The 25420-nt window shown below is 40.9% G+C and overlaps 2 protein-coding genes and 2 non-coding genes across 7 annotated transcripts in view; 1 reads left to right on the forward strand and 3 right to left on the reverse strand.

Annotated features, from left to right (window-relative positions):
* The window catches only part of LOC139221582 (ELKS/Rab6-interacting/CAST family member 1-like), a 112958-nt gene that overhangs the window by 11045 nt on the left and 76493 nt on the right, over positions 1-25420 (reverse strand). For 2 of the 4 annotated variants that reach the window (XR_011585891.1, XR_011585890.1), the window contains 4 exons: positions 20076-20223; positions 11181-11288; positions 10781-10858; positions 5369-5457 (listed from right to left, as the gene is read on the reverse strand). Coding sequence is in view for 2 of the 4 variants with exons in the window: in XM_070853494.1 (XP_070709595.1) it covers positions 5272-5457; positions 11181-11288; positions 20076-20223 (442 nt within the window). In the remaining 2 variants the exon portion in view is untranslated. Of the gene's footprint in view, positions 1-5271; positions 5458-10780; positions 10859-11180; positions 11289-20075; positions 20224-25420 lie in introns of those variants that run through there. The other 2 variants (XM_070853494.1, XM_070853493.1) reach the window with 1 other exon arrangement.
* Positions 13275-13347, reverse strand: trnak-cuu (transfer RNA lysine (anticodon CUU)). Its single transcript has one exon. It is a non-coding gene; the product is annotated as a tRNA-Lys (tRNA).
* On the reverse strand, positions 13660-13732 carry trnak-cuu (transfer RNA lysine (anticodon CUU)). The gene has a single exon. It is a non-coding gene; the product is annotated as a tRNA-Lys (tRNA).
* The window catches only part of LOC139221584 (proline-rich protein 5-like), a 255194-nt gene continuing 243850 nt past the window's right edge, over positions 14077-25420 (forward strand). The window contains exon 1 of the mRNA XM_070853497.1: positions 14077-14085. The gene's annotated coding sequence lies outside the window, so the exon portion shown is untranslated. The remainder of the gene's footprint in view (positions 14086-25420) is intronic.

Below are 25420 nucleotides of genomic sequence, written 5' to 3' on the forward strand. Positions count from 1 at the left end.
AGCTTTATAGTGTTTTAACATCAGTAGGGATTTGCAGAGCAGAGTCTCAAGTCACCGGGGCTGCAGCAGCACGTTGGTGTTGTTTTCTTATATTGGAAGTATGTTAGAAAGTCATTTGAGTCACTTCAGTTGACTGTACAGCTGCCAGGTCTTGGAAACCTGCTGTATAACTTTAAAAATGTCAGTGCAGCAAGCCAAAGTGTGCCCCTGGTCCTCGCTGAGAAAGCTTCTATTTGGAGATTACACTGTAACAACAATGACATTTGAAGTCTGTAATTGAGCGGTATTTTCCTTCATTACAATGACTTGTAGAGTTGTAAATATGTGGACTCAGTTTTCACTGAGGTTTCTCCAGCTTGAGTTGGCTCAGAAACACTCGCAGTCACTCACTGGGAGCAGTTTTTGTTTTAGCAGATAGCTGACAATTCATACTGGATTCATAAGAGCAGCGATACAATGTCCAACTTAGCCAATAACACTTAATACATTTTTTTTCCACAAAACCAAACACACGCAAATGTACACGTGCATAGACACTAATAAACTCACAATCCTACACACACACGCGCGCTCTCGTACGTCCACGCATACAAACACACAATATGCAAAATGTCATGATAGCTTTTCCACACAATGAAACGTGTACAGATAGACACGCATAGAAGCGCACATACACACAAACCGCCAATTCTTATAGTTTCACACTTAAGGCCAGAGAAAGAGAGACTTCCTGTGTGTGTGTGTGTGTGTGGAATATGATGCCAGTTCTCTTCAGTGCTCATTAGAGACGTCATTGAGCCATAAAGGTTATTATTATGACTATGGCACAGAAAACAGCTCTTTTAGTAAAACCTCACTTTTGGAATCAGTGTTACTTTTGTAGTTCAGCTGAGGTTAAAGAGAGACATGGAAACAAATACACAGGAACAGACGACCAAAAAAATATTTTCAGCAAATCCATCATTTGGAAGCTCACCTTTCGCTAACATCGCCCTTCTCTGCTTGATGGAGCTCCAGCGTTTGGTCGAAGACACGCCATGTAAAGACCCACTGAGTTTAATATTAATCTAGTAGCCTCACTGAGGTCAGGCCAAGCAAATATCAGTACAGAACTGATAGAAGAAAGGAGTCAGCCATTCAAATGTCACGTTCAATGAAAATGAGCGGCAGCTGGTATCAGTTTAACGTTCTGTTGCCATTAGCAACGGCTGCTGCTGTCTTATTTGAGTGCTAAACACAAAGTACAGCAGAGGCTGTTGGGCTATTTCCTATTAAGTAATAAGTATTTTGCAAAAAACTACAACTACCAACCTCAGTGTGGTAACACTAGAGGAAACGTCAGCTGATCACCAAAGTCATTTGGACACGTTCTCTGTGAACCACAACAATCTGTACAAGATTCACATACAAAAGACATGCAATAATCATCTGCATCTAATCCAAGATATCACATTTAATTGGAGCAAACACTTGCATGAATTAAAAAGCGCTTTAACAATACGTTTCATTGTTGTATTGTTCGGTAAAAGGCGCTCGTCTCACGTCACAATGGATTAAAACAGTTCAACATGCATTTTGCTCAAAATCTGCTGACGGATGCGGTGCTGTGGTTGTTGTGCTGAGATGATATCTTCTATTTTTGCCACAACAACTGTGAGCGTTTTTGTTTATATTTTGAGTATTGTATTGTATTGTAATGTGAAATCTTTTGTTCTGTTACATGTGCTGTGGAGAAACAATCCAAAACAGTTTCATTTTAAAACCTCAGAAATGTAACTTTTATTACGGAGACAGTTTACTTTTGCTGCTTTGAAAGCATCCAGCCTGTTGATAACTTACATCACATCCTTAAAAATGCAACATCAGGCCTTCAGTCTATTCAGTACTGCCAAACCTATCTACAGTAGTATGATCAGTTTAGCTTATCAGTACAGAAAGCAGGGATTTCACTCTGTAAGGTCTGAAATCACTGCAGAGGCTCCTTGAGGGTTTTTTTGCTCTTAAAGCAGCCAGTTATCTGTACTGGGAGGTTCCCGGCTGATAAACCCTCAATACTGACTTGTTCTCACCCACCAGCCTTTCCTCTAACATGCGAACCAGGCTTCTTTGACGGCTCTCGCCCCAGTTTAAGTAAAAGGCGGGTTAGACCACAGACGCCTTGTTAGTCAAATGTTTGAGCTGGTTACAGAAGCAGACCCTCAGGTACACGAGCCTCCAGTGGTCATTCATGACTGTTGTACCTTCATATTAATGCACGTGTGGGAGTGGGATACGTAGGTTTCCGTATGTGTCTGTGCGTCTGTCCATGTGTGTGTTTTACATGCTATTTTAGTGTGATCCTAATGGCTTTACAGAGTGCCAGGCATTTTAACAGAGCCAGGGAGAGGCTTGTAAAACACACACACACTCACCACAAGACAGAGAGGAGAAGCTGGCACGCTGGAACATGGTCGTCTGGAGGGAGTCTGTGTGTGTGTGTGTGTGTGCATTAAGAGGGTCAGCCAGGGTTATGGTGACACATGATGAAGGAAAACGAGAAACACGGGCCTGAATGAAAGACAGGCAGTGTGTGACTGCGATTGTGTGTAGGCAGGGTCGGGGTCTAAAGCAGACACATGGCGCCAAAGTGGCACTGCCCGGGTATGGGTGGGTTTGGACAGAGAGGGAAGGAGAGGCAAAAAGATTGAAACTGTGATGTTGTTAGGGGAAACATCTCTCCAAAAACAGAGAGAAAAAACCCAATTGAATTCTAAAAACACACTACCTCTCAAACCTACACTGACATGGAGCGTGTGAGAGTAACAGGTAACGCCGATGGAGGAAAAAATTAGGGAAAGAGGAAAGTCTTCCTTAGGGAAGACACAAAAAACAAAAGTTGGAAGTTTAGAGAATGATGGCAGAAATGGAAGAGGACATGATGAAGACGATGAAAGGGAAGAAAAGTTGAGTTTTCACCCAAAACCTCAGAATAAAATTAGTGTCCTTGTTGGTCTGCAAGCATTATAATTAACAGCGTCTTTTTTCTACCCAACTTTGACCAAAGAATTCAATGAGCACTCTCTAAAATAACTCTTTCTTGGTTTTATTTCTAATTTTGTATTTTAGGATAAGCTCAGACATGCTAAAAAAAGTATTTATGACAGTCTTCAGACAATGAAAAACTTGGAGCATCCAGCGTTTGTGAAGGTCTTAAACCACTTACTGACGATCCAATGCTTTTTTGTTGCTGTTAGAATTTTCCAAATCATACAATGGTGTTTTAATAATATATGATAATAAAATGATAAAATTATTTTTTTCCCTGCCTTTACATGCATTCAGTAGTTTCATTCACCTCCACTCAGTAACAAAATCAGGGTGGTGACACTGATGGAGGACTGATCACAGCTAACATGCTGTTATGTTCTGTCACATTATGTTGTGTTGAATGGTAATGAACCTTTGTTTATGCTTTTGTTATGCTAAACACCTCTTGCAGTCTACAGGGAGCACCGTTCACTTCCTATCTTGTACCAAAAGTCAACATTGGTTTCTTTTAACCATGACCACAATGACTCCCTACAGTAACCTTATCAAAGTATTAAGCTACACTTAACCAGCCCTTAACCATTGAAATACATCGCAAATCAGCGTGATAATATGAGTTGTTTTGTAGCATCCTTTAGGGACATATGTTGCAACTGCTTTATACTGTGCAACACTTATTTAAGGAAGACACAGGGTTTTCTGTAATGGAGGACTTCACTCAAAGGGCAGAATCAAATCTGCACAGGGCAACTAAACAATTCGAAACACTGTAGCGTGTCTTGAAAATGTTAAGCACTAATGTAAAGTGTAAGTGATTTGTGGAAAATTTATGTGAATGGTCTTTTTTTCCTCATTTCGGGTTAGGGTTAGTAAATTAGGCTTGGATGTAGCCTTGAGCACAGTTCGGTTTAAATGTTTTCAATATTCTTAAATGTTTTTATAAATATAAGGTAGGAATAAAGTACTGCAGGCTAGTTGGTTGGTCGTCTAAACGCATTCAATCTTGTTAGATAAGCTTTCACAGCAGCCCACATAATTAGTTTTAATTTGGAGAAAGTTCATCTTAAAAAAATGTGCATCACCGGCCACTGGACCACAGATTCCTGTCTGCATTTCTTATGTGAAAACAGGCTGATGATGAAAAATACATATAGTAATTGTCTGTCCGTGAAAGTCACCCAGACCATTTCTCTGTGCCTTTAATGTACATAGTGATTAAATGACAAGTTAATTCAGAATATTCAGAGTTTATTTAAAGTGACACCACACCATGCTGTGCCATATCTGTAACACTCATGCTAAACAGAGACATTTCCCGGCATTAAGACATACAATAGGGCTTTCATGAGGACTGTAGGAAACTAGTCCTGCTGTACCCTAACCACACACTCTGTCACATTGCTCTGTGAGCGTGTGTGGTGTCTAGAGTTACCATTTTTCAATGTATACCACATGGAGCAACCCTGTATCGCCTGATATGTTTTCAATATGGAGAAAAAGAGACAGAGGGAGGGAGCCATAGAAAGCCACCAAATTTTAAAATTTAATAATATACTGTTTATATTCAATATCTGAAAACACATCTGGTTACCATGACAACGGAGCTACAGCGAGGAGCGAAGCGAGCTGGTTAGCCAACCTTTCTTCGCTATGTTCTCTACCTTTTCTTTCTTTACCATCATTGCCCTTTTCTTTGCTCTCTTCCCACTCTCAGATGACAACTCTTTCGACAGTTGAATAAATATACTCTTCTCTCCCCTCCTTGCTCCATAAATGAACCGACCCTCCTCCAGCTGCCAAAAGCTAGAAGCGGAGTTTACTCCCTGTAAAATAAAACGTCTGAAACAGTATTTGTTCCGCAGCCAGGAGCTTGTCGTCAGGTGACCCGTTGGAGTAAATCTTTTCAATAATGTCAAAGGCTGCGCCAAAAACCTGCCAGGCCGACCAGTGTGTGCCCTACTCCTAAACACACACACACACACACACACCCACAGAGTGAAAGCAATCACACAAACTCACAGACGTCATCACATGTGTACCAGCAAGCACACAAAATACAAACTCAGTGGCTGGTTTTCTGAATTGATGAATTGGGAGTGACAAAATGTCTTTTTCCCATATATTTTTTTTTAAAATGAGAACATTCACACACACACACTTGCAAGGCATGACTGACAAGTGAGGACTTTACTTTGCATTCCTCATCTGTCAAAGGTACACACACTCACACACACACAGACTCACCTGTTCCTGCGTCATGCTGTGCAGCTGCGTATGCCAGGAGGCGGAGTCAGAGCGGTGATAGGCGGGGGGCGGGGCGAAGTCCTGCAATATGATTGGGTCTCGCTCCTGACACAGTGAGGTCAGGTGACTGATGTACAGCTTCAGTTTGCTGCGATTCTGATTGAGGTCCAGGAGAGGAGAGAGAATCTGAAGGAGGAGGGAAATGATAGGGGATTCATTTTACTGTTCACTGTTCAATATAAGAACAGAAAAGTCAATAATGTCCATGAAAACCATTGTGCTGCATGCCGAGCTGAACCAGGACAGAAACACAAAGTCTTACCAGAGAGAGAGACAGAGAGAGAAAGAGGCGGTCTGAGAGCAGTGAATGCTGTTAGTTAAGCTGCTGCTGTAAAATACTTTTTAAAATAAACTTTTAAGACACACGGTTAATCGTATATTTGGCCGTGTTAACTACATGTCTATGTATCTTCTGAAGTCTGTCTTCTGTCTAGTGTCTGGTTAACAACTAAAGTGAGAGAAGCCTAAACAAGGGCAAACTTATCAAACACAACAACAACACTTTTCATGTTTGTGCCATGAAATGTTTTACTTTGGTCACGAGCCCGGTTTGTTCTAGGACTTATAGCATGACCAGACACACACACATGTACAAACAATAGAGAATCATCCCTCTCTTGTCCTTTCTGAAGAAATTGTATACAACAGAGACACAGACTAAAAACTGCAACATATAATTGTTACACAAGTGAATTTCTCTCGTTTGTTTGCAGAGAATTGATCCAGACGGCAAAGTTAACTGCTTTGATAAAAACCCAGAGAGGTACGAAATCTGAATCCCACATTTAATAGCAACATTTGTCTCACAGCGGCCATGACTAGTGAGTGTGTGAGTGCGGGAATGAGGAGCTAAACAGATATACATACACATAGTTTGGGGGTAGAAGACAAGACCCCCCAGAGACAAACACACACAGATAAGACATACAGACACACACACACTATTCTCCTCAGCAAATAGAGGGATTTCAGTGCAGAGGAAGCATGTTAAGAGGTCTCTGTGCTTCATGCTTATCATCACTCAACACACACACACACAGACACACACTAAGACACAGACACACAGACACACAGACACACACACACACACACACGCTCAAGTGTTTTGATGGCAGGATCTATTCACTTAATGCAGTAATGTAATTTTCCTTTTACTCTGTCTCAGCTGTTTAATCTGATTCTCTTTCCTATTTAGGTACAAGAATTTTGAATATCCCTGTAATGTTATTTACAGTTTTGACTTTGACTTTTATTCTTCATGCATTTAACTCTGTGAGTAGTGTGGAGGCTTTCACTCTGTACGAATTATGTCAGTTTTATATACAGTATGTGTTCCTGATTTGTCTGCAGATGTATATTGGGATACGTCAAGCAAACTTTGCTTGCTAGTTCAGCAGTTTCAACACCACTCTAAATGTGCAAGGAATATTAAATTGTTTGTAACCATAGCAACCATACTGCCGGTCCGTGACATGTCAGCTGACTAGTCATACTAAACAAGACAGTGTTTTGTTTTGCTTTGGTGCATTTTTTGCACACGTGAAATAATAAAATATAACACGGTATGAAAAAAATATGGGGGCACTTCTCGTGCATGCTGTATTTACTGCAGTAAATAACGTGACTCTGATGCTGCCTCATTGCTTGCATAATGTACTTAAAATGCAAAAACAAACAAAAAACGGAACAGAAAAGGTATCTATCCCAGACACACTGCTTTAACATATTTTTCAAATCTAAAATCCAGCCTCAGCTGTCAAAACAATAAAAAACAAACTGCAAATAGGCAATTTTTAAAACATATAAAACTCCACATACATTTCCAACATTCATTATTCAATAACTTCACATGTTTGAGTATCCTGGCAAACTGAAAGAAATGAAAGAACTGGATGTGGGCGGTTTTTGTGGAGGAAAAAAAAAATCTTATTGCACGCTATTCTCCAGCAGCATCGCGGCAACAATGAAAGCTGACAGTAAATCAAAGTAACTGTCACTTCTGGTTCTGAGTCCTTACCTTATTTACTGCAAACACAGCACCCACCCACACACAGACACACAAAAACAGATGCAAACTAGGAGTAATGTTTTGTGTTTCTCCAGACCATCTTCACTGGTGTGTTCATGAGTTGGTTTATACCTTGTTTTTTTACACAAACAGACACAGACACACTGTTATATAGACTATGTGTGAGTGCACACACAGTGTGACACGGAAAAACACACACACATCCAGGATCCCTATCAAAGTCGTAAATAGCGCCAGTTACAGTATTTCCCAGTGCCAGTAGGTTACAGTCCATTTCGAAATACATTACTGAACATTTCCCTCCGGAGGAGAGAGTGAGAAGTAAAGAGTAAAGTAAAGTCAAATGATGGAGTTATGATGTATGCTGACAGTGGCAATGCAACAATGACTTCATCACTCCAAGGCTCTTGTGTGAAGTGAAAATATTTCTTAAAATCAGGCTTTACTGCTTTAAAAGCATACTCAACATATGTGCAACAGCTGTTTTCTCACACTTTCTAATCTCGACTTTTCTGTCAGAAAGTTTAAAAAAAATGACTGTATGTACTTTCCAGACCTGCAGCAGAGCTCTGTGGATCAAATACAAGACAAATGAGAAACAGACAGAAAGAATGGAAGGAATGATTGGGATATAAGGAATACATTTAGAGAGAAACAACAACACCAGATACTTTCTTTTCCTTTTCAAGAACTATCTAATGGCTGAATCAAATATCTAAAAATAAGGCTGAATTTACTTCAGCAATGATAACGTGAAATATGAACGAAAAACGCCAACCTCTGAAAAGTCTTTGCAGCATTTAAAGTCTTTAAATTTACTGATTTTATTAAAGTTTACAGCATGCATGTTTTCATTGTATTACACAACCTGCAATAATCAACGTATGCAGTGTGTGTTTAATGAGTCTACAGTGTTTTCCAATGTCTTACTGTACTATGAAACAATCCCAGAGGAGACATAATTTCATACAGAGCTGTGAGTGTGTGTGTGTGTGTGTTTGTGCCTCTTTACTAGCCTCCCATGGCTTCCTACCAGACTTGTACTGTACTATGAAACAACTCCAAAGAGAGACATTCAGCTAGCCTGACTCACCGGCCACTTTTTTAAAAAGCTTCTATGGCCACATTATACTGTGAAATTGGGGTTTTTCTTTCTCCACTGAGACGCACACACACAAGCACAAGTACATTTATTTGACCAGGAACAGCATCTATAGAAGCTACACCACATAGTGAGGAGTGACCGGTCAACAGCTCAGACGGTAGCTGTGCAGGGCTGAATAGCTGAAACAATTAGACGAATAATCAATTTGTCAATCAATATAGAATTAATCTGCATTTTGATAATCCATACATTTTTTTGAGTCACTTGTTAAAAAAAACATTTGCACTGTCAAGCCTCTTAAAAGTTAGCAGTTGCTGCTTTTCTCTGTTCTATAGACTAATTGATAGTGAATATAATTGTTAAAGCCAAGGTTAAATACAAGCAAACATAAATAAAAACGGGTATGACCAGGGTAGCATTTATAAGAGTTGTATGACATCGTTGTATGACATCGTTGAAAAGGTGGGGCTTAAATTAGCCACAATGCAACTTGACCACTGATGATAGTCTGGTTGATTCATTATAAATAAATAAATCAATAATTTAACTAAACTGAGATATTTTTGTTACCATCAGCGTTGCCATCATCCTCAGTGGATCAACTGTTTGAGCTCTTGCTTAGCTTTGATATAGCATGTAAGAGCTTTGACTCATTCCTCATGAAGTCTTTTTAAAATACTGAAAAACCTCACAAACCTGAAATCCTTTATAGAAATAAACATTTACACCTCTTCTCTGTCTTCTTTCACTGATGCATCTAATACCACTGAAGGCCATTAAAAATGCAAAATACTATAAAAAATGAACCCAATAATGCTCAGTGTGTGTTAAGAGTGCTCTCCTGTGTTTCTCCGCTACAGTTGTTTCTGAAGCATTTCATTCTCCAACTGTAGCACAGAATTCCCTTATTGAAAGAGACACAATCACTCACTGTTCTGATGTAATGCTCTATGGCGAATTACCCGCCTTACGCACCAAGGAGAAGTGTGTCTGTACTGTGCATGTGTGTGTGCAACTGCTCGTGAAGGAAAAGAAACTGAGTGTCAGCTGTGTGCGTGCTGGCTGGTCTGCCTCTCTCAGCAGGGAGGTGCTACTGCTAATTAATAACCAGGGTCAAACTTAGATCCGTTCGTGAACATTTGGGCGTTTAGCATCCCAATGGGAAATCCCACTGGAAGAACTGAGCTACCCTTAAAGCAGCATGTGCTCCTCATATGTGGTGGATCAAACCAATACCCACGCTTTTGATAAAGCGACAACAAACTTAAAAATTACTTTTTAATGCTTCAAAACTTAAAGCAACCTTTACAAATTTCTACTTCACTTATTTCAAGAATTTTACAGGAGTTAGAGACTTTATGCAAGGCTCTGCGACTAGTGTTAATATATTATATTATTCAAGAAAACGTAGATTTGCATTAGAAAAGCATAAAGTAAAACTTCTTGTCTTAGACTTAGACTCTATTCCACATTAGTTGTGTTAAAATGGATTTGTAGCAGTGTTTTTTGTTTCTGCTTCACTTGAAGTTTGTCATGCATATGTGATTGATGACCTTCAGGGCCCCATTGTATAATTAAAAAACAGTACAGGGGCAGGGTCAAGGGAAAAAAATTTCCTTTTATCATTCTTAGAAAAACTAAACTTTTTACTTTTTACACTTTGGCAAAGCAGCAGCTTTCTTAAATCATCCGCTACAGCCCACACGCCGAGTAGGGTCAGCTGAGAGGTTATCGTGTTATAAAAGAAGTTAAAGCACAAAGCTGACAAATGAATAAGAAAGAATGATGCACTGATAGACAGAGAGATTAGTAACAAAGATGATGTAGAAGATGATAGAAAAAATGTGATAAAATAAGAGAGATGAAGGCAAAGTTTGTCCAGAAAACGGTATTAATGGAGGTAGAAGGAAGTCTAACTAGTGTGGGATGAAAGTGAAGAAAATTAAGTTCAGAAAATGAAGACTGTGGAAGAAATCACCAGCAGAAGAAGAAAACGAACTGAGGTCAAAGGATGAGATGTGACATTGAACAGATAAATTCGAGAGTTGATTCGATGGCATTCAAGAGCGAAGATCAATTGCGGTCACTCACACGAAATCTAAACAACCGAAGTTACTAAGATTTACCAAGAGTGAACGTCAATGAAAGAATGGATGAAATGAGCGTGCCGAAAAAGATATGGAAGAGGCGAAATGAGAGATTCACAGCACCAGAACCAGATCACAAAGTCACGGATGAAACAAAAGTAAGAGGGATGGAAGACGAATGACGAGCACATCCAGAAGTGATCGGATCCAGATAAAGAGGACGCTCACCCTTCTGTACAAAACGGCGAACTGAGAGAGAGAAAGAAGGCATGTGATTGGCTAGGCCCAAATGCCCTCCTCATCATCCTATTGGTTAGTTCAGTCCGACCGCAGCGTGAGTTTGGAGAAAGCAGGAAGTTAGTTTGTCAAAGCAGAAAATTGTAGACAAACATAGTAAGAGCAGAAATGTTGGAAAATTAAAAAAAAAAAAAACACTAACTAGTAACAGTTAAATATAGATACTTAGAGAAATAAGTAAATGTTACACTAAGACTTAGACTTGCTAATGGAAACAATAAGAAGATTGAGTTATTTCAGAGCATGCTTTTCATCCACATAAGGTGAGGATATTAGTTTTAAGTGGTGTGCAGGAGCAGGTGAAGGTTCAGTATCTCTGCGGGGAGCTGACCTGGTCTGGGGAGGGCTTGTGGTTGTTGGGCTGCTCTGAGTTTGGAGAGGAGACCTTCAGGTGGTCATCCTCGTAGTTGTCCGCCATCAGCTTCATCCGATTTTGAGTCTAGAGACAGAGAAAGACACGGTCACAAACTATTAGATCTCCTTGTTATTCACACCAAAGACAAAAAATGATTTTACATGTGGTTCGGCAACAGAAAATAACATCCACATTTGAGAAAACAACACAACGCTGTGTGTGGGTGTGATGAGAGGAAAACCCTAGCCATGAATTCCTCCAGGAGTTAATTTGCAGAGAGAAAGTAGAGAGGAGAGTGTTGGACGACTGCCATGAGCTTTGCCTTCATTAACACACATTTTGTGCATGTGTGTGTGAGAGAAAGACACAGAGACAGAGAGAGTCAACAGTGAACACAAGAAAAAGACAGAAAGAGATAATTCCCAACTCCCCATGTATGCTTGAGCTTTAAATGTTAGGTTGGTTCTGCTTGTGGTCAAAGAGAACAACAAAGAGATTATGTACACACACACACACACACACACACACACACACACACACACACTGACATGCCACCTGTTGAGTAGCTTGTTAGCTGCTGCAGAAAAATAACAGACCTGCTAACTTGCCACTTGGGAAGAGATCCATAAAGACTAGAACAAATATTAGACTACACACACACACCACACAAACGCATGTACACACACACACTTAAAGGAGGACTATGATTTGCAAACACACATCATCAAACAGTGTGTAGACTTTTGTTCCTCTCCTCTCTTCTCTCCTCCATCATCCTCACCTCTCCCATCTTTGCTCCGCTATAATCTCTTTGCTCTCCTCCCTACTGTCCTTTATTTTCTCCTCCTTTCCTCTCATCTTGTTTCCTCCCTTGTTGCGCCATCTGTTTCACATGTTATAGTTATACTTCAAGCTTTACAGTAAGCCTGGAAAGAGCGAGCGAGAAAGTGAGAGAGAAAGCGGGGGAGGGAGTCTAAAAGTGTCAGTCTTGTACGATCTAAATCCCCTTAGCCTCTCACTGAGCCCTGCAAGGAACGGGGGCTTACATGGGCCAGACTGAGGTTTGGTGTGTGTGTGTGTGTGTGTGTGTGTGTGTGTGTGTGTGTTTGACATAAACTGAAAGAAAAATGTGAATGCAAACTTTCATATGTGTATGTTTGAAAGTTAAATGAAAAACTGCATTTTTAAGTAAGTGAGTGTGTGTGTGTGTGCGCGTGAGAGCGAGAGACAGCAGGAGATACTGGTGGTAAAAAATTATTTCATAAAATATTTGTGTGTGCGGGATCATATAAGCACATGTGTGTGAGTGTGTTTATGTACATAAGTCAAGTTGAAGACAGCCTCCCCTGGCGTGCACACACACATTACTCATTTCCTCCTTTTCTAAAGGCAACTTTAAAATAAACACACACATATATTTAAAACAAACATGGAAAGTAAACAGTTCATCTTGAAACCACATAAGTATGGTTTCTACTGCACCTGTAGACACACACACACACACACACACACACACACACTGACCGCTGTGGAGTGATGTTTATTTGGCTCTGTCTCTTCCTCTCCTCTCCACAATGCCCTTCGACCGGTAAACTATTTGAATTATTTATTCATTATCTAGTCTCCACAAACCGCCAGTGTTGTGTTTCATGTTATTGACATCACAGCAAAACAATGAAGGAAAAAACACAGATAAATAAATTACTACCCAAAAAAATCTCAACAGACACCGGTATTATATTATATAAACTACGTCATGAACACATGGCGTTTCAGTTAAAGTTCAGATATCAACCTGTTTGGTGTTTCAACTACACCACAGTGATGCAGAGATGCGTGGTGGAGTAAATAAAGTCACCTGCACACAATGCTTGAACCACCATGTTGAGCAAAGCAAACCTGCAGTTCAACGTTAAAGCTTATTGAACTTTGACGTACTTCCCTGTGTTATCTTGCTATACACTTCTGGACAACACCAATCTTATAGACTGCATAAACGTGCAATTTTGCTATTCACCTAATGATACTGCGCAACTGTTTGCCATAGTGCTCCACAGTACAAAACAACTGCGCCCAACGTGGGGCTCGAACCCACGACCCTGAGATTAAGAGTCTCATGCTCTACCGACTGAGCTAGCCGGGCTGCATTTGTTGGAATAGTTGGTCATTTTCAGAAGTTCACCAGCGCTCATGTGCTCAGCTCCACAAGGCTGGTCTGACTCCTCATGCCCCACACTTGAAAGAAAACTTTGCTTAAAACTTCCAAATGCTGGGGCTCTGTTGTGCCATATGTGCACGATGGTTTATCAGAAAAGCATGCGAGAATAAACACAGATGTCCGCAGTTTATGTGACAGTGAACACCGAACCTTGATACATTCATTTAAATCCTTGCGTCATTAGTGCATTCAAGGGAGAGTAATTTGATTAGAAGGCAGAGTAGCCCAAAACTCCAGCGCCCAACGTGGGGCTCGAACCCACGACCCTGAGATTAAGAGTCTCATGCTCTACCGACTGAGCTAGCCGGGCTGCTTGCTAATTTCAAAACCTCAAACTGAGTGAGTGCTTACCACCTCTCAACAAACATTTAGCAATAAAGAAAGCTATAGTAGGTTGTACATGCTGTGTGTATGAACTTCTCAAAGCTGGTGAACAGAACAGCACTCCACAACAACCATCGTGGTCTTGCATTGTGACAGGCTTCATGCCTGCTACACGGTCATCCCGAGGCCTCTGTTCAAGCACCACCTCCTAATGTGCATTAAAAATGCAGCCACTTTATCAATCTGAATGAGATCAGTCTGACAACACAAAAGGGTTGTTCAGAGGTAGAGTGAAGTTGGCTCAAGCTTCGCCACAATACAATGCAACGCCACCTGGAAAGCTGCTGCAGTGGCCAATCAAATATATATGCAAGCAAGCACACATTCCTGGTCAATTACTTCCCACTGTGAATATTGTAGTTAAACTGTCCACAGCCCAAAACACCATCGCTTCGCATAACAGCGAGAGGGGTCAAATTTCTGGGGTGCATCAATTCTCGTGCTGGGAACACTCAGAGGGCCGGAGGGTCAGGTTTCCGGTTCAGCTCTCCTCACAACACACAACATACGGTGATGTAATATAATATACTACGTGATGTGTGTCTGCACTCCTCATACTGTGTTTGTTGATGTGGGTTAACAGGACAGCATCCAACAACACTCGAAGATTTCCTGGGTTTTTGTGACAGTGCCGAACTGACACAGTGGACATCCTGTAGTCTGTTTGTTTCCACATCCATCTGTCCCACTCAGGCAAGCAAGAGGGAAAGTGAAATGATGAGTGGCTGGAGTCTGTAGCACAAAACACCGCCGCCCAACGTGGTGCTCACACCCCACGACCCTGAGATTAACAGTTTCACACTCTACCGACTGAACTAGCCGGGCTTCTTACACCATGAAAAGAGAGGCATCGCAATTTGTCTCAGGGATCCTCTTCTCCTGTCCTTGTTATTTACAACTACAACAAGAATCTTTTGCTATTTCAGTTTTTTAGGATCTATGCATGTTGCCTGTCTGGTCACACTCCTAGTCACTTATCCCTATATTTAGCTCTTTTATATCCCACTGCTGTGCAAGTCTTCAATTCAGTTTTGTCCTCATCAGCAGTGCTGCTAGCTTTGATTTTGAGTGATGGGCGTACTAAAAAAACATTAACAATGAACCTTAAAAAAACAGACCGATGGGGAAAGGGAGAAAGGGCAAGAGGGAAGGAGTGAGAAGTCGCAGTTAAGTTGAAGAGGATAAGTTGTGTCGATAGGGTGTCTGATCTTTGATCTCTCTTCACATGACTGTCCTATATCTCCCCACCCTTCTGCAAACACACTGCAGCAGCCTTTGTGCCCTGCTTTCTCCTCATCTTAGAGCTTTCTCAGTCTAAATAATCCTCCTGTTTCCCTCTTCCTGTCTTTATCTCTCAGCTCTCTCATACACAATACTGTCTATGATTAAGTCTCTCTGTCCTGTAACAAAATGTACCTTACACTATTCTCCTTTTATCCCTCCTTCTTGAATGATCTCTCTTTCTACATTGGATTTAGGTCTCCTGCTCTCCTCCATGGACACAGTATTTTATTTTCCCCTCTCTTTCTTTTCTCTCCCTCTTGACTTTTGAGCTCCTTAACATGCCCTTGTATCCGTGACTAATTCTCTCTCCCACTCTTTTCCTCCCTCCGCTCTGCAACATGCCCTCATTTCCATATCTTTCCCTCTCTTCTTGCCCTCTCATTGTTCACTGGTTTCTTTTGTAGTTTTAGTTAAATTTATCAAAATTTTTGACCATGAGTTTTCTCCTTGTTTGCTGCCTTTTTTTATTTTTTTGTTTTTTCCCTTTCCATTCTGTACTGACTTTCACAATCTTCTCAATATCCGAACCACACATGCAACAACGTTTGGAGTTGGAATTGAACTAACATGAATATCTAAATACCTTTCTCCATGTGGTATATAATAAATTCTCATATTCAAACATGAAGGCCTTGTTAGACCAGCATCTAAAATTTTCCCCACTGACCAATAACAAGGAAACACACAGCTGCATTGCAACTTGTTAGCCGTGTGGCATCATATAATCATTATATAAAAAAGTTTTGTTGTATGTTTAATCATAGCACACCATTTACTTTGCCATAGACAGCAGTGTCACAGTTTGGCCATTAGTATTGCTTGTTCGTGACTCGGGCTCCTAACTTTAATGGGTACTTCCTTGGCCCATGGTACACACAAAGTTTCATGAAAATCAGGCCAACAGTTTTTCCATGATCCTGCTGACAAACAGGAAAACGGCACTGAAAAACATTGACCTTTTAGTTGGCTAAGGTAATTATCACTCTCTCTGTGTGTCTTTCTCTCTTCTCCTGTCTGTCCTCTGTCTATATTTAATACTGTTGAACCCAAAACACTAAATCCCTAAACATGAACTGGAGGACGAGAATGAAGACGAAAAGAGGAGGGAAATAAAATGAGACAGAAAAGGGAGAAAGGTGGGCAAGGACAAAAGTGGTATAAGGAGAGAGTAAAGGTGAGGGGAAAAGAAAGAGGGTAGGAGAGGAGAACAAAGAGAAATGAAGGAAAGGAAAAAATTAACCCCCCCCCCCCAAAACCTCCTCTCTCATTTTCCTCACTGGCCTTTCTTTACATCTTCCCCTTTTCTCTAATTGTCAGGAATGCTGACCTCAGCTCACTTGTTTCTGTGCCAACTCTCTCATTCTCACTTAATCTAATCATCACACCATTATTTCACTCCTCCTCCCACATTGTTCCCCTCTTTTTCTTCTCCCCTCCATCTATCCTTCCTGCGGCTCTGCTGTAACCCGCTGACAAGGGACCGAATGAGAAACAAATGAACACGGAGTGAAGTGAGGGGAAAAAACTGCTGAGTCATGCTTGGAAGAAAATAATTTCACCGTGATAAGGCTCAGGGGAATATTAGATTAGATTATTGTTTCGCCTTTCCCTCCAGTGGTGAAAGGAGAACCTTTGTTGATATCTGTGCAATTATCAATAATGAAAAGTTGCTGAGTCATGATTGGACAAGAACTATTTCATCATGATAAGAAATTAGATTAGTTTTTTTCTCCGTTCCTCTGTGAAAAAGAGAAAGTTGTTGATAAGTGGAAAATTACAAATGACAATGAAAAATGTCTGAGTTGAGCAATGAGGGGAATTATTTCATGCTGATAGGTCTCTACGGAGTAAGAAATTGAGTTAGACCCACATTTTTTCACTTTAGACAGTAACAGGAGAGGTCATGGTAATTGTGAACAAATAACGATGAACAGTTAAGTGTGTAAAGAGGGAGACAAATGAATAAAACCCTCATGACTCTAAAACAGAAACAAAACTTGTGATATAACAGAAGTTCTCAGACTTTCATGCACGTGCGTATAATCTGTAACTAAGTGGGTCACTGATGAACTGATAATTGATTGAGACTTCTGTCCCGAATGCCAAAAATATCGCTTTAAAGCTGCAGTCACAGCTAAATTAAAGCCATCACACTTTCACAGGATTCAACATTTCAGAGCTCTGAGGTGGTTGAGGGTGTCGCCTCCATCACACACACAAAGTCTGGTTATATTTTAGAGATTTCAATGTGTTTTTTTGGATCTGTGATTAACTGCTAGTTAACTATTCCCTGTGTTTGTTGAGTATTTTTGTATTTCTGCAATATCATTTAAGACTTTTGTGGGTTTGGTAAAAAATAACACTTCTCCAGGAACTTGGAAAATAAGAAACCATCGTCTTACAGCTGTGACATGATGAGCAAAAGTCTTAAAAATACCAAATTTTGGCCACACAGGTGCGGAACAATGGGCAAGGCCACGGCCACACATACACCACCTGTAAATGTTAACCACATGTGTGTCTTGCAGAGGCAGATGGTGGTGCTGTATATCCCTCACCTCCCCCAGTCGTCTTTCTCTGGTTCCATTTCATAAAATATTACAATCAGCCCCTCATCTCTTTGCTTTCACACACAACTTCTCTCTCTCTCTCTTTCTCTCTGGATTTTAGTTTCTGTTTCACCACCGCACTGCTGAAGAAAATAAAAAATGAAATGGAAGTGAAGAAGATGGAGACTGTGAGAAAGACAGGAGGAGAAGAGGAGTGAAGAGAGCTGAGGTCACTGTGATCTACAGCCTCTTGCCGACACTGCAGCTGGGGGTCAAAGGGCAAAACACAGGAAACACTTTCAGGGACACACATATATTCTTTCACACACACACACAAGTGTGTTTTTAGACAGCTAGTTTCTTCTTTCTACTGTAGCTGTGCAGCATAGGTTACAGTGGTGTTTTGAACCTAAATTCAGACCAGACGTGAGGTGTCAGCAACATCTGAACACTAGTCAAAAACACTATGACCTCTGATTGACCGTCAAGTGACGGCCATCAAAATCAGTCTAGAGAAACTTCAAAAAGTGGCGGTGTGGATTGTCTGAACTGAACCACATATCATTACTTCACAAAACTTCAACAATGCTGCGTTCTGTTTACACCAAATGTATTTAGCCTTAATATCAGTTTACAGCTCACCAAATCATTTACTTCATCACTGATTTACACTCACTTGTGACTTCCCTGTCCATCAGTCCGGCAGTTTATCAGTGGCAAAATGTGCGTATATGACACTCTGAAGGAGCGAGCTAAAAATACTCCACCAGCCTCAAGCTGCAAACACACACACACACACACACACACACACACACACGCACACGGGAATATTGAGGAAGTCTCTGCTGTGATCCATCTTTAAGGGACTGAAAATTATGACACCATAGAGAAAAAGAAAGACACACCAAGAGGGGAGCAAAACCACTGACACCCCTGCACACACACACACACACACACACACACACACTAATACACAGCATAGCAGCAGACAGTACAGTCTCTGTGTTGTCAGTAACCACCTTCGAGACCCTGAGGTGTCATAAATGACTTCAAATAGGACGGAGAGAGAGACGGGGTGATGATGAGGATGAAGAGAGGAGGGTGATGCATGCTATAATGACTTCATGTGACACAGGGTCTCTCTAACACCCGCTGCTAATACCAGTTCAAAAACTTTTTGACACACACATGATTTTTCTCTTTCTTAGGCATGCAACATCTGTCTCAGTGAGTCCCTTTGAGCTTATTCTATCCATTAAGTGGATTTTTGGCAATATTCAATAACTGGAACTCTTTAGCAACAAAAGAATTACACCTTATCTATTTGCATTACCATTCCTTTACCATTATTTGAACAGCAGCGTGGTTTCACAGTTTGTGAATCAAGGGAAACAAGAGTAAACACAAAGCTTTTCAATCTCTTGATGTGTGACTGTTGGTCCCACGTATCCAGAAATAAAAATGTATGTAGCTGTGTGGGTTAGTGGTTTAACAGACCGTCCTATCCTATAAGCTAATGAAACAGGTCAAATTAAAAAGGAGAAACGGATATGAACTGAAAGTGAGATGACATAAGTCAGATGAAGGGAAGAACCACTCTAGTGGATTCTGTGACTTTTGACTGTTTGTTCATAATGCTTATTGAGGTGAGTTCTCTTTTAAAAGCCAATAGGGTTTGTTTTTTTTCAAATCTCATCTGCACAGTCTACTTGTTGTGTTTCTGCTGTTTTCTGTTTTGTTCTACTAAATAGATAAATAAATACAGAGGGGAGAACAGTGAAGAAGAAATCCACCAAACTCCCAGTAGACTCATCCACTAAGGGGCTGGTTAATTCACTAGACCCACGAGAACCTTTACAGTGTGTGAGTGTGTTCCTGAGTGAGTGTGTGAATAGACCTCTGTGTGGAACCACAGAGGCATTTGGTCATGTTTATATCCTTGTTTTTGGCCTGTGTCAGTGTGTGCACATCGGTATGTGAGTGTGAATGTGTGTGAGTGTGTGTGTGTGTGTGTGAAGGTGTAGCCATACCACCAAAGTGACATGTAAGGTTGTGTGTTTGTGTATCTGCGGACAGAAACTGCAAATAAATAGAAATTCATATGAAAGTGTTGTCACCGGAGATGTGTGGAGTATCTGAACTCTGTGTGTGTTTGTGTGTGTGTGTGTGTGTGGTGAGTTTGGGAGGGGTGGCTTAATCCTAAATTTACCTTTGGTGGTCGGAGGACTGTGGTCACATCTGGACTCAGTTTCTCTCTGCTTCTCCTGGTTTCTTTGCTCCCCTCGTCATTGCTACCTCACCTGTGCTCCTTCACTTTTTACTCCTTTTTTCTGTGTTTTCCTCTCCACCTCTCGTTTGAATAACTGACCAAATATCTTTCCTAGTGTCCACTTGGATGCCAAATAGTGTGTGTTGATGTGTGCCCAGTAATCCCACCTGCTGTTTGAGCTGATGAACCAGACTATCCTTCTCCCTCTTCAGAGCTGCCACCTCTTCCTGGGTTTTCTTCTTTTTGGACGAGGAGAGCTCTAGCAGGGCGATGTTGGCGTCTTTCTCACTTATGGCTGCCAGCAGTGCCTCTTGCCTGTACAGAGAATAATCATACATTTTGTTAGCAAAACAGGAAACTTAATCAAATTGATTTAATTAAACTTGATGCTATTGTTCGTTGAGGACATTATTTGCATTGAGAGCAATAGAAATGATGTGGTGTTGGTGTAGTTTTTTCTTGCTCGATTAATGCTATTAAAGAGACACCATAAAGGGTTGGTTCACCCAAAATAACAAAACACATTTTTTTTCATTTACATCTAGTGGTATCCAGCCATAAAGATACATCTGGATTTATCTTCCCAGGTTTTGAAAAAAATGACATTTAAGCTATTTGAGAGCGACATGTTTTTCTCAAGGTCTGCAAATACTTCTGTGGATTATCCAGAGTAACGGGGACACAAGATGCTCCTGTTAATTTCTTTTTTAAATGTCACTTTGCATCATATTTTGCACCACATAGAAATTCCAGTCACCCCCCTTGTATTGGGGTGGAGACAGAAATCCTAGAAATGGATATTTCAAAATCTGGACAAAGGAAACCAAAACTATCTGCACTGCTGGATACTAATTTCAGTGTACTCTAATGTTATGGTGAACCCATCACATGTCAACAAGTGGAGGCAAGTCCTCTTAATCGGAGCACCACTTTGTGATTTAGGGGGGGAAAAGTGGTGTATTTTCACAAAAATATTGTGCTTCCTGGTATGACGCATTCCATGCAATTAAAATGTTTGTTCATGGTGGGGATCTTTATGGTATTTATCTACTAATCTTTCTCTTTGTCCCTTGTTTCCCTGGCTTCCAACAATGTACTGATGGCACAGTGTGTTTAGCTCCAAAGCTACTCAAATTAGCCATTAACCACACTGTGTTTAACTAACTTTAACTTTATTTAACCACACACACACACACATATAGAAATGCCTCCAATCTCTGTTTCCATACAGGTATTACTCTCTAGTCTTTCCAGCACTCATTCCTCTCTCTATCTCGTCCCTCTGTCTGGATGGTTGGCCTGACAGATAGATAGCATTCCATGTGGTTGGGAAGCAACAAGCCACATCCCATCCATCCCACACCTCCTTCCCATTAGCCACAGATCTGGCCAATCTGGGGACACCCAAGGCTCAGTTTCTCGGAATTCTGTCCATTTCCAGAGAGAGTCTAAATCACAATGTTTTTTCCCACAATCCCACAGGGCTCAAAGATTGGCTAGACACGATCATACCTATATGTAAACACACACACACAGAGATGCAAACTTGCATATGAAAGAGTGAAAGAAAAGACATTAAATTAATTAAATTAAAAGAAATATGGAGTAAAAGCAAAAGGACATATTTCACATCAACTCCTCCCTTAAACCCCACCGCTGTACCTACAGATAAGCATGTATGAAGGCACACACACACAGACGTACAATTATCCAGATACACTCACAAATCCACACTGACACACAGAGACATATTTCATTTACATTTTTTACATACCTTGAGCTTTTTTGTCCATTTTCTCTCTTTACTCAACACATAGTTGCACTGTTTCTCTGACTCTCACACACAAACACACATATATGCACAGATACAGCGGTGCAGTGAGGAATGCAGTGATGAAAATGTCTAAATGAAGACAGATTACATGTTTGGACTGTGCGAAGACCCACAGATTCTTTGGTCAACCTCACTGACCATACTGTCAGTGTACAAGTGTCGCATCATGCATGTGGACTGCAGCAATCCTGTCGGGAGCAGGGGCTCTGGGAGTTGAGACCGGGGTTGGTAGATCGATTCCCTGGACAAGTCTGGTCACTGTCAGACTGCTCAGTGCCTCTTAATCAAAGATTTTCCTGGTTTGTGACTATGGATGCAACATTTTGAGATACTGTAATGATAGTGCACCTTTACATTTTATGACACATACCCAAGGATCATCCTTCACATATTAATGTATTGATAGAACCACTACTATACATATACTATCATAGGAACAGGGGGGATATTGGACATACAAGTTTAATCTTTCAACATGCTCCACCTTATTTTTGGGGAGTGTGTTTGGCCACTTAAATACTTTTTTAGCTTAAGCCAATGTGAGCTCTTGGACTCTTTCTGCTATCAGAACATTTCCTTTCTTCCATATTGTGACACACTGGAACACTGTTGCAGTTTTTTTCCTTTTTTCATATTAAGTGGTACGCACACACAAGATTACAAACACAAATACACACATATACACACAGAAAGGCTAATGGAACATTAGTCTTGTTAAAGCTAACAGTGCGTCTAGTTTTATACCATATCTGAGAGTTACCTGCCAGCACTTGGCACTTATAAACCCCGGTGATAAAATGATATTTATTCCAGATGCACTCGTCTCATTCTGGGCCCCTTTCAATGGTTCTCTCTTCATTGCTGTCTAACACACACACACTTAAAACACTCTCTGCTTGGCCTTCTCAGCTTGTGCTAAACACATGCTTATGACAAGTGCTGGTTGTGGCTACTGCTGTTGCTATGTGATCATTAAAATCCATTTCAAGTGCAGCCCTCTTTTGCCAAATCTTTAGATAATTCTACTGTCAGAGGGCACTTAAAAACATAGTATGCTCTCAGCTCTGCTGGCACTGTGTCCTCACCATTGAAAGTAACAAAGAAAACGTCGCCAGCACGGTGAAGAAGAAAGGTTCCCAGTGGACATGTAGCCTTAGATCTGTAACTTTTTTTTTTTCAAACCTTTTCTTTCTGCAGCAGTATGGGATAAAGGAAGGTCTACTACCAGTGAGCACTGAATAAAGCTTGTTAAAGAGGTTTCATACTTCCTTACTTTGGAAACATTGTTTTGTCTTAAATGTTGTGGTAATTTTGCACTGCACATAATGAGATATGAATCAGTGTGTGCAATGATGTGACATATTTGTCTTTGTATTGATCAGGTGTCCCTCTGCTCTTTGACTGCTCAGCTATCTGAGATCTGTTGTTAGCTTGCATGCACCCCCCAAAAAAGCAGTGCATCACGTACACGAAGCCTCTTTATTTATGTCGATAAGCCTGCATTGGAACAGATGGCGCTACTGCAGTGGACTCCAGCAAAGAATGCAGGACCGAACCTGAATCTGGCCCAACTTAAGTCGCAGACAATGCAATGTCATCCAGCAATGCAGTTGACAGTGCATTGACGAGTCAAAAATGTACAAGGTCACATTCCTTCGATATTCGATATTGGATGATTCTGCAAAACTGGGATTATGTTCAATACAAATACTAACACTGTCTGTGCTTGACAACTACAACAGGCTTAAGGTTGGGATTGGAAAAAGATTGTGAGGATGTCAAATAAAATAAATTTGGCAACTAAACTAAACGAACTTTTGTTAAGGTTGGAGAATGAGTGGGGTTGTGGTATTGTGCGTCTGGTGTGGGGCACAAATTTTGTACTCTGCACCTGCAAGTTCAATCCACCACTCTAACCACCGAAAATGTAAAATTGCAGTAAGAAGAAATCTCAGTAATGGCATGCAGAAAACTAGAAACAGGCTGAATTATGATGGCGTTTCATCCAGGTGATGATGGTATTAAGTAATAAAACAGTCAGATATTTATATGAACATTTTACAGGTTATTCAAAGTTTCCATTTACATTATATTCACTTCCCACTTCCTTTCAGGCTCTCTCGCTCTCTCGCTCATGTATCCACTTCCAGTATCTCTTGCCCACCCTGCACTTCTCATCTCTTTCTCTTCTCCTCCCCCTCCATCCATCGTCACCCGTTCTATCTCTCCCCCTCTTCTCTCTCTCCATCTGTAAAGAAGCCAGGAGGCATTCTTTCCGTCGTTCTGCGGTCGTGTGCCATGATGTCATCACCGTGGCGACAAGGTAGACAGTAAGCAGATACACACAACCGCACCAGGCACCTGACCCCAACCCCAACACACACACACACTCAAGGAATCTCTCCTTCCTAAAACCACTTAAGGCCCCTCACTTTATCAGTAACACTAATGCCTGGTCTTAGATCACTCACATATTTCTGCACACACACACGCACGCACACCAAAGCAGCTTCCCGTGTGTGCTGCGTTATCTCTTTCATGCTGACACCCTCTACAGCAATCTAGGGAGTGTGTGTGTGTGTGTGTGTGTGTGTGTGTTCAAGTAGCAGTTGTATGTCTGTGTTTATGACAGCATGTCTTTCTGTAGCATGCGCTCACAAGGATGTACTTATGTGTACAGTGTGTGTCAATGTTCACAAGTTGTCTGTGTGTATTCAAGGCTTTATCCTGTGCATACGTACGTGTGTGTGTGTGTGCAAGAGTGTGTGTAAAGTAGATTCAGTCCAGTGTGACACTGGCCAGTCTCTGTCTAAGACAAACACAGAGCTATTTTAGAACTAATCCCCTCTCTCTGCTCTCTGTTTCCGACTGAACAAAGCAGCTCTCCATTGTTTTCTGTGACACTGTCTGGTCTGGTTACCCAGGAGGCTGCTTGTAGGACGCCAGAGTTTACTCTTTAACCCCTGTAGGACGTGGTGCGTGTCAAGCTTGACCTCGTTTCTGTGAAGGGAAGTTTCCCCGCAACTTGCTAGGCCTCAGAGAACCATAATATGCAAGACTTGTTAATACTTTTTAATGTTATCTAAATTTTGAGAACGGTTTTGTCAAAACATACTCCACCCTCACTGGCCAATTTTGAGAAACTGAGGCGAGTGAAATCAGCAGATTCACTTGGCTGGCGGCGGGAGATTTAGAGAAATGGGATAATCATATTTACTGAAATCATGAGTCTGCTACGTGCTTCTATTTGCTTTAAACAACGGAAGACTGAAAGAGTTTTGGTATTATTATATTTAACTTCATTCATATAAATTCACCTGGAATCAGCCTTAATTGTGGACTTATGCAGCAGTTCATAGGGACTGGATCTGCCCTCCTTTTTGTCAGATCTTTTGAGCCTGCGATTTTATTGACAGTATAGTTAAATCAGTTGATTTCAGCAGCTGAAACAGTGTAACAGCATCAACATATTGCACTTCTTTGCTTTGGTTTTTAATATTTAAGTTTATTCTGGCTACAGCTATGAGGAATCAGGAATGTGACCATCTGGATACAAGCTGAGGTCTGATTGGCTTCAGCTGGGTCACCTGAGGGAAGGTAAAATACGCTTAAAGCATGTGTAACACCTGATGTATGAGACTGAGGATGTGTTAATAAAAACCATTTCCACATTTCTAG

Source organism: Pempheris klunzingeri, chromosome 22 (assembly GCF_042242105.1).
Source record: "Pempheris klunzingeri isolate RE-2024b chromosome 22, fPemKlu1.hap1, whole genome shotgun sequence".
Lineage (NCBI taxonomy): Eukaryota > Metazoa > Chordata > Actinopteri > Acropomatiformes > Pempheridae > Pempheris > Pempheris klunzingeri.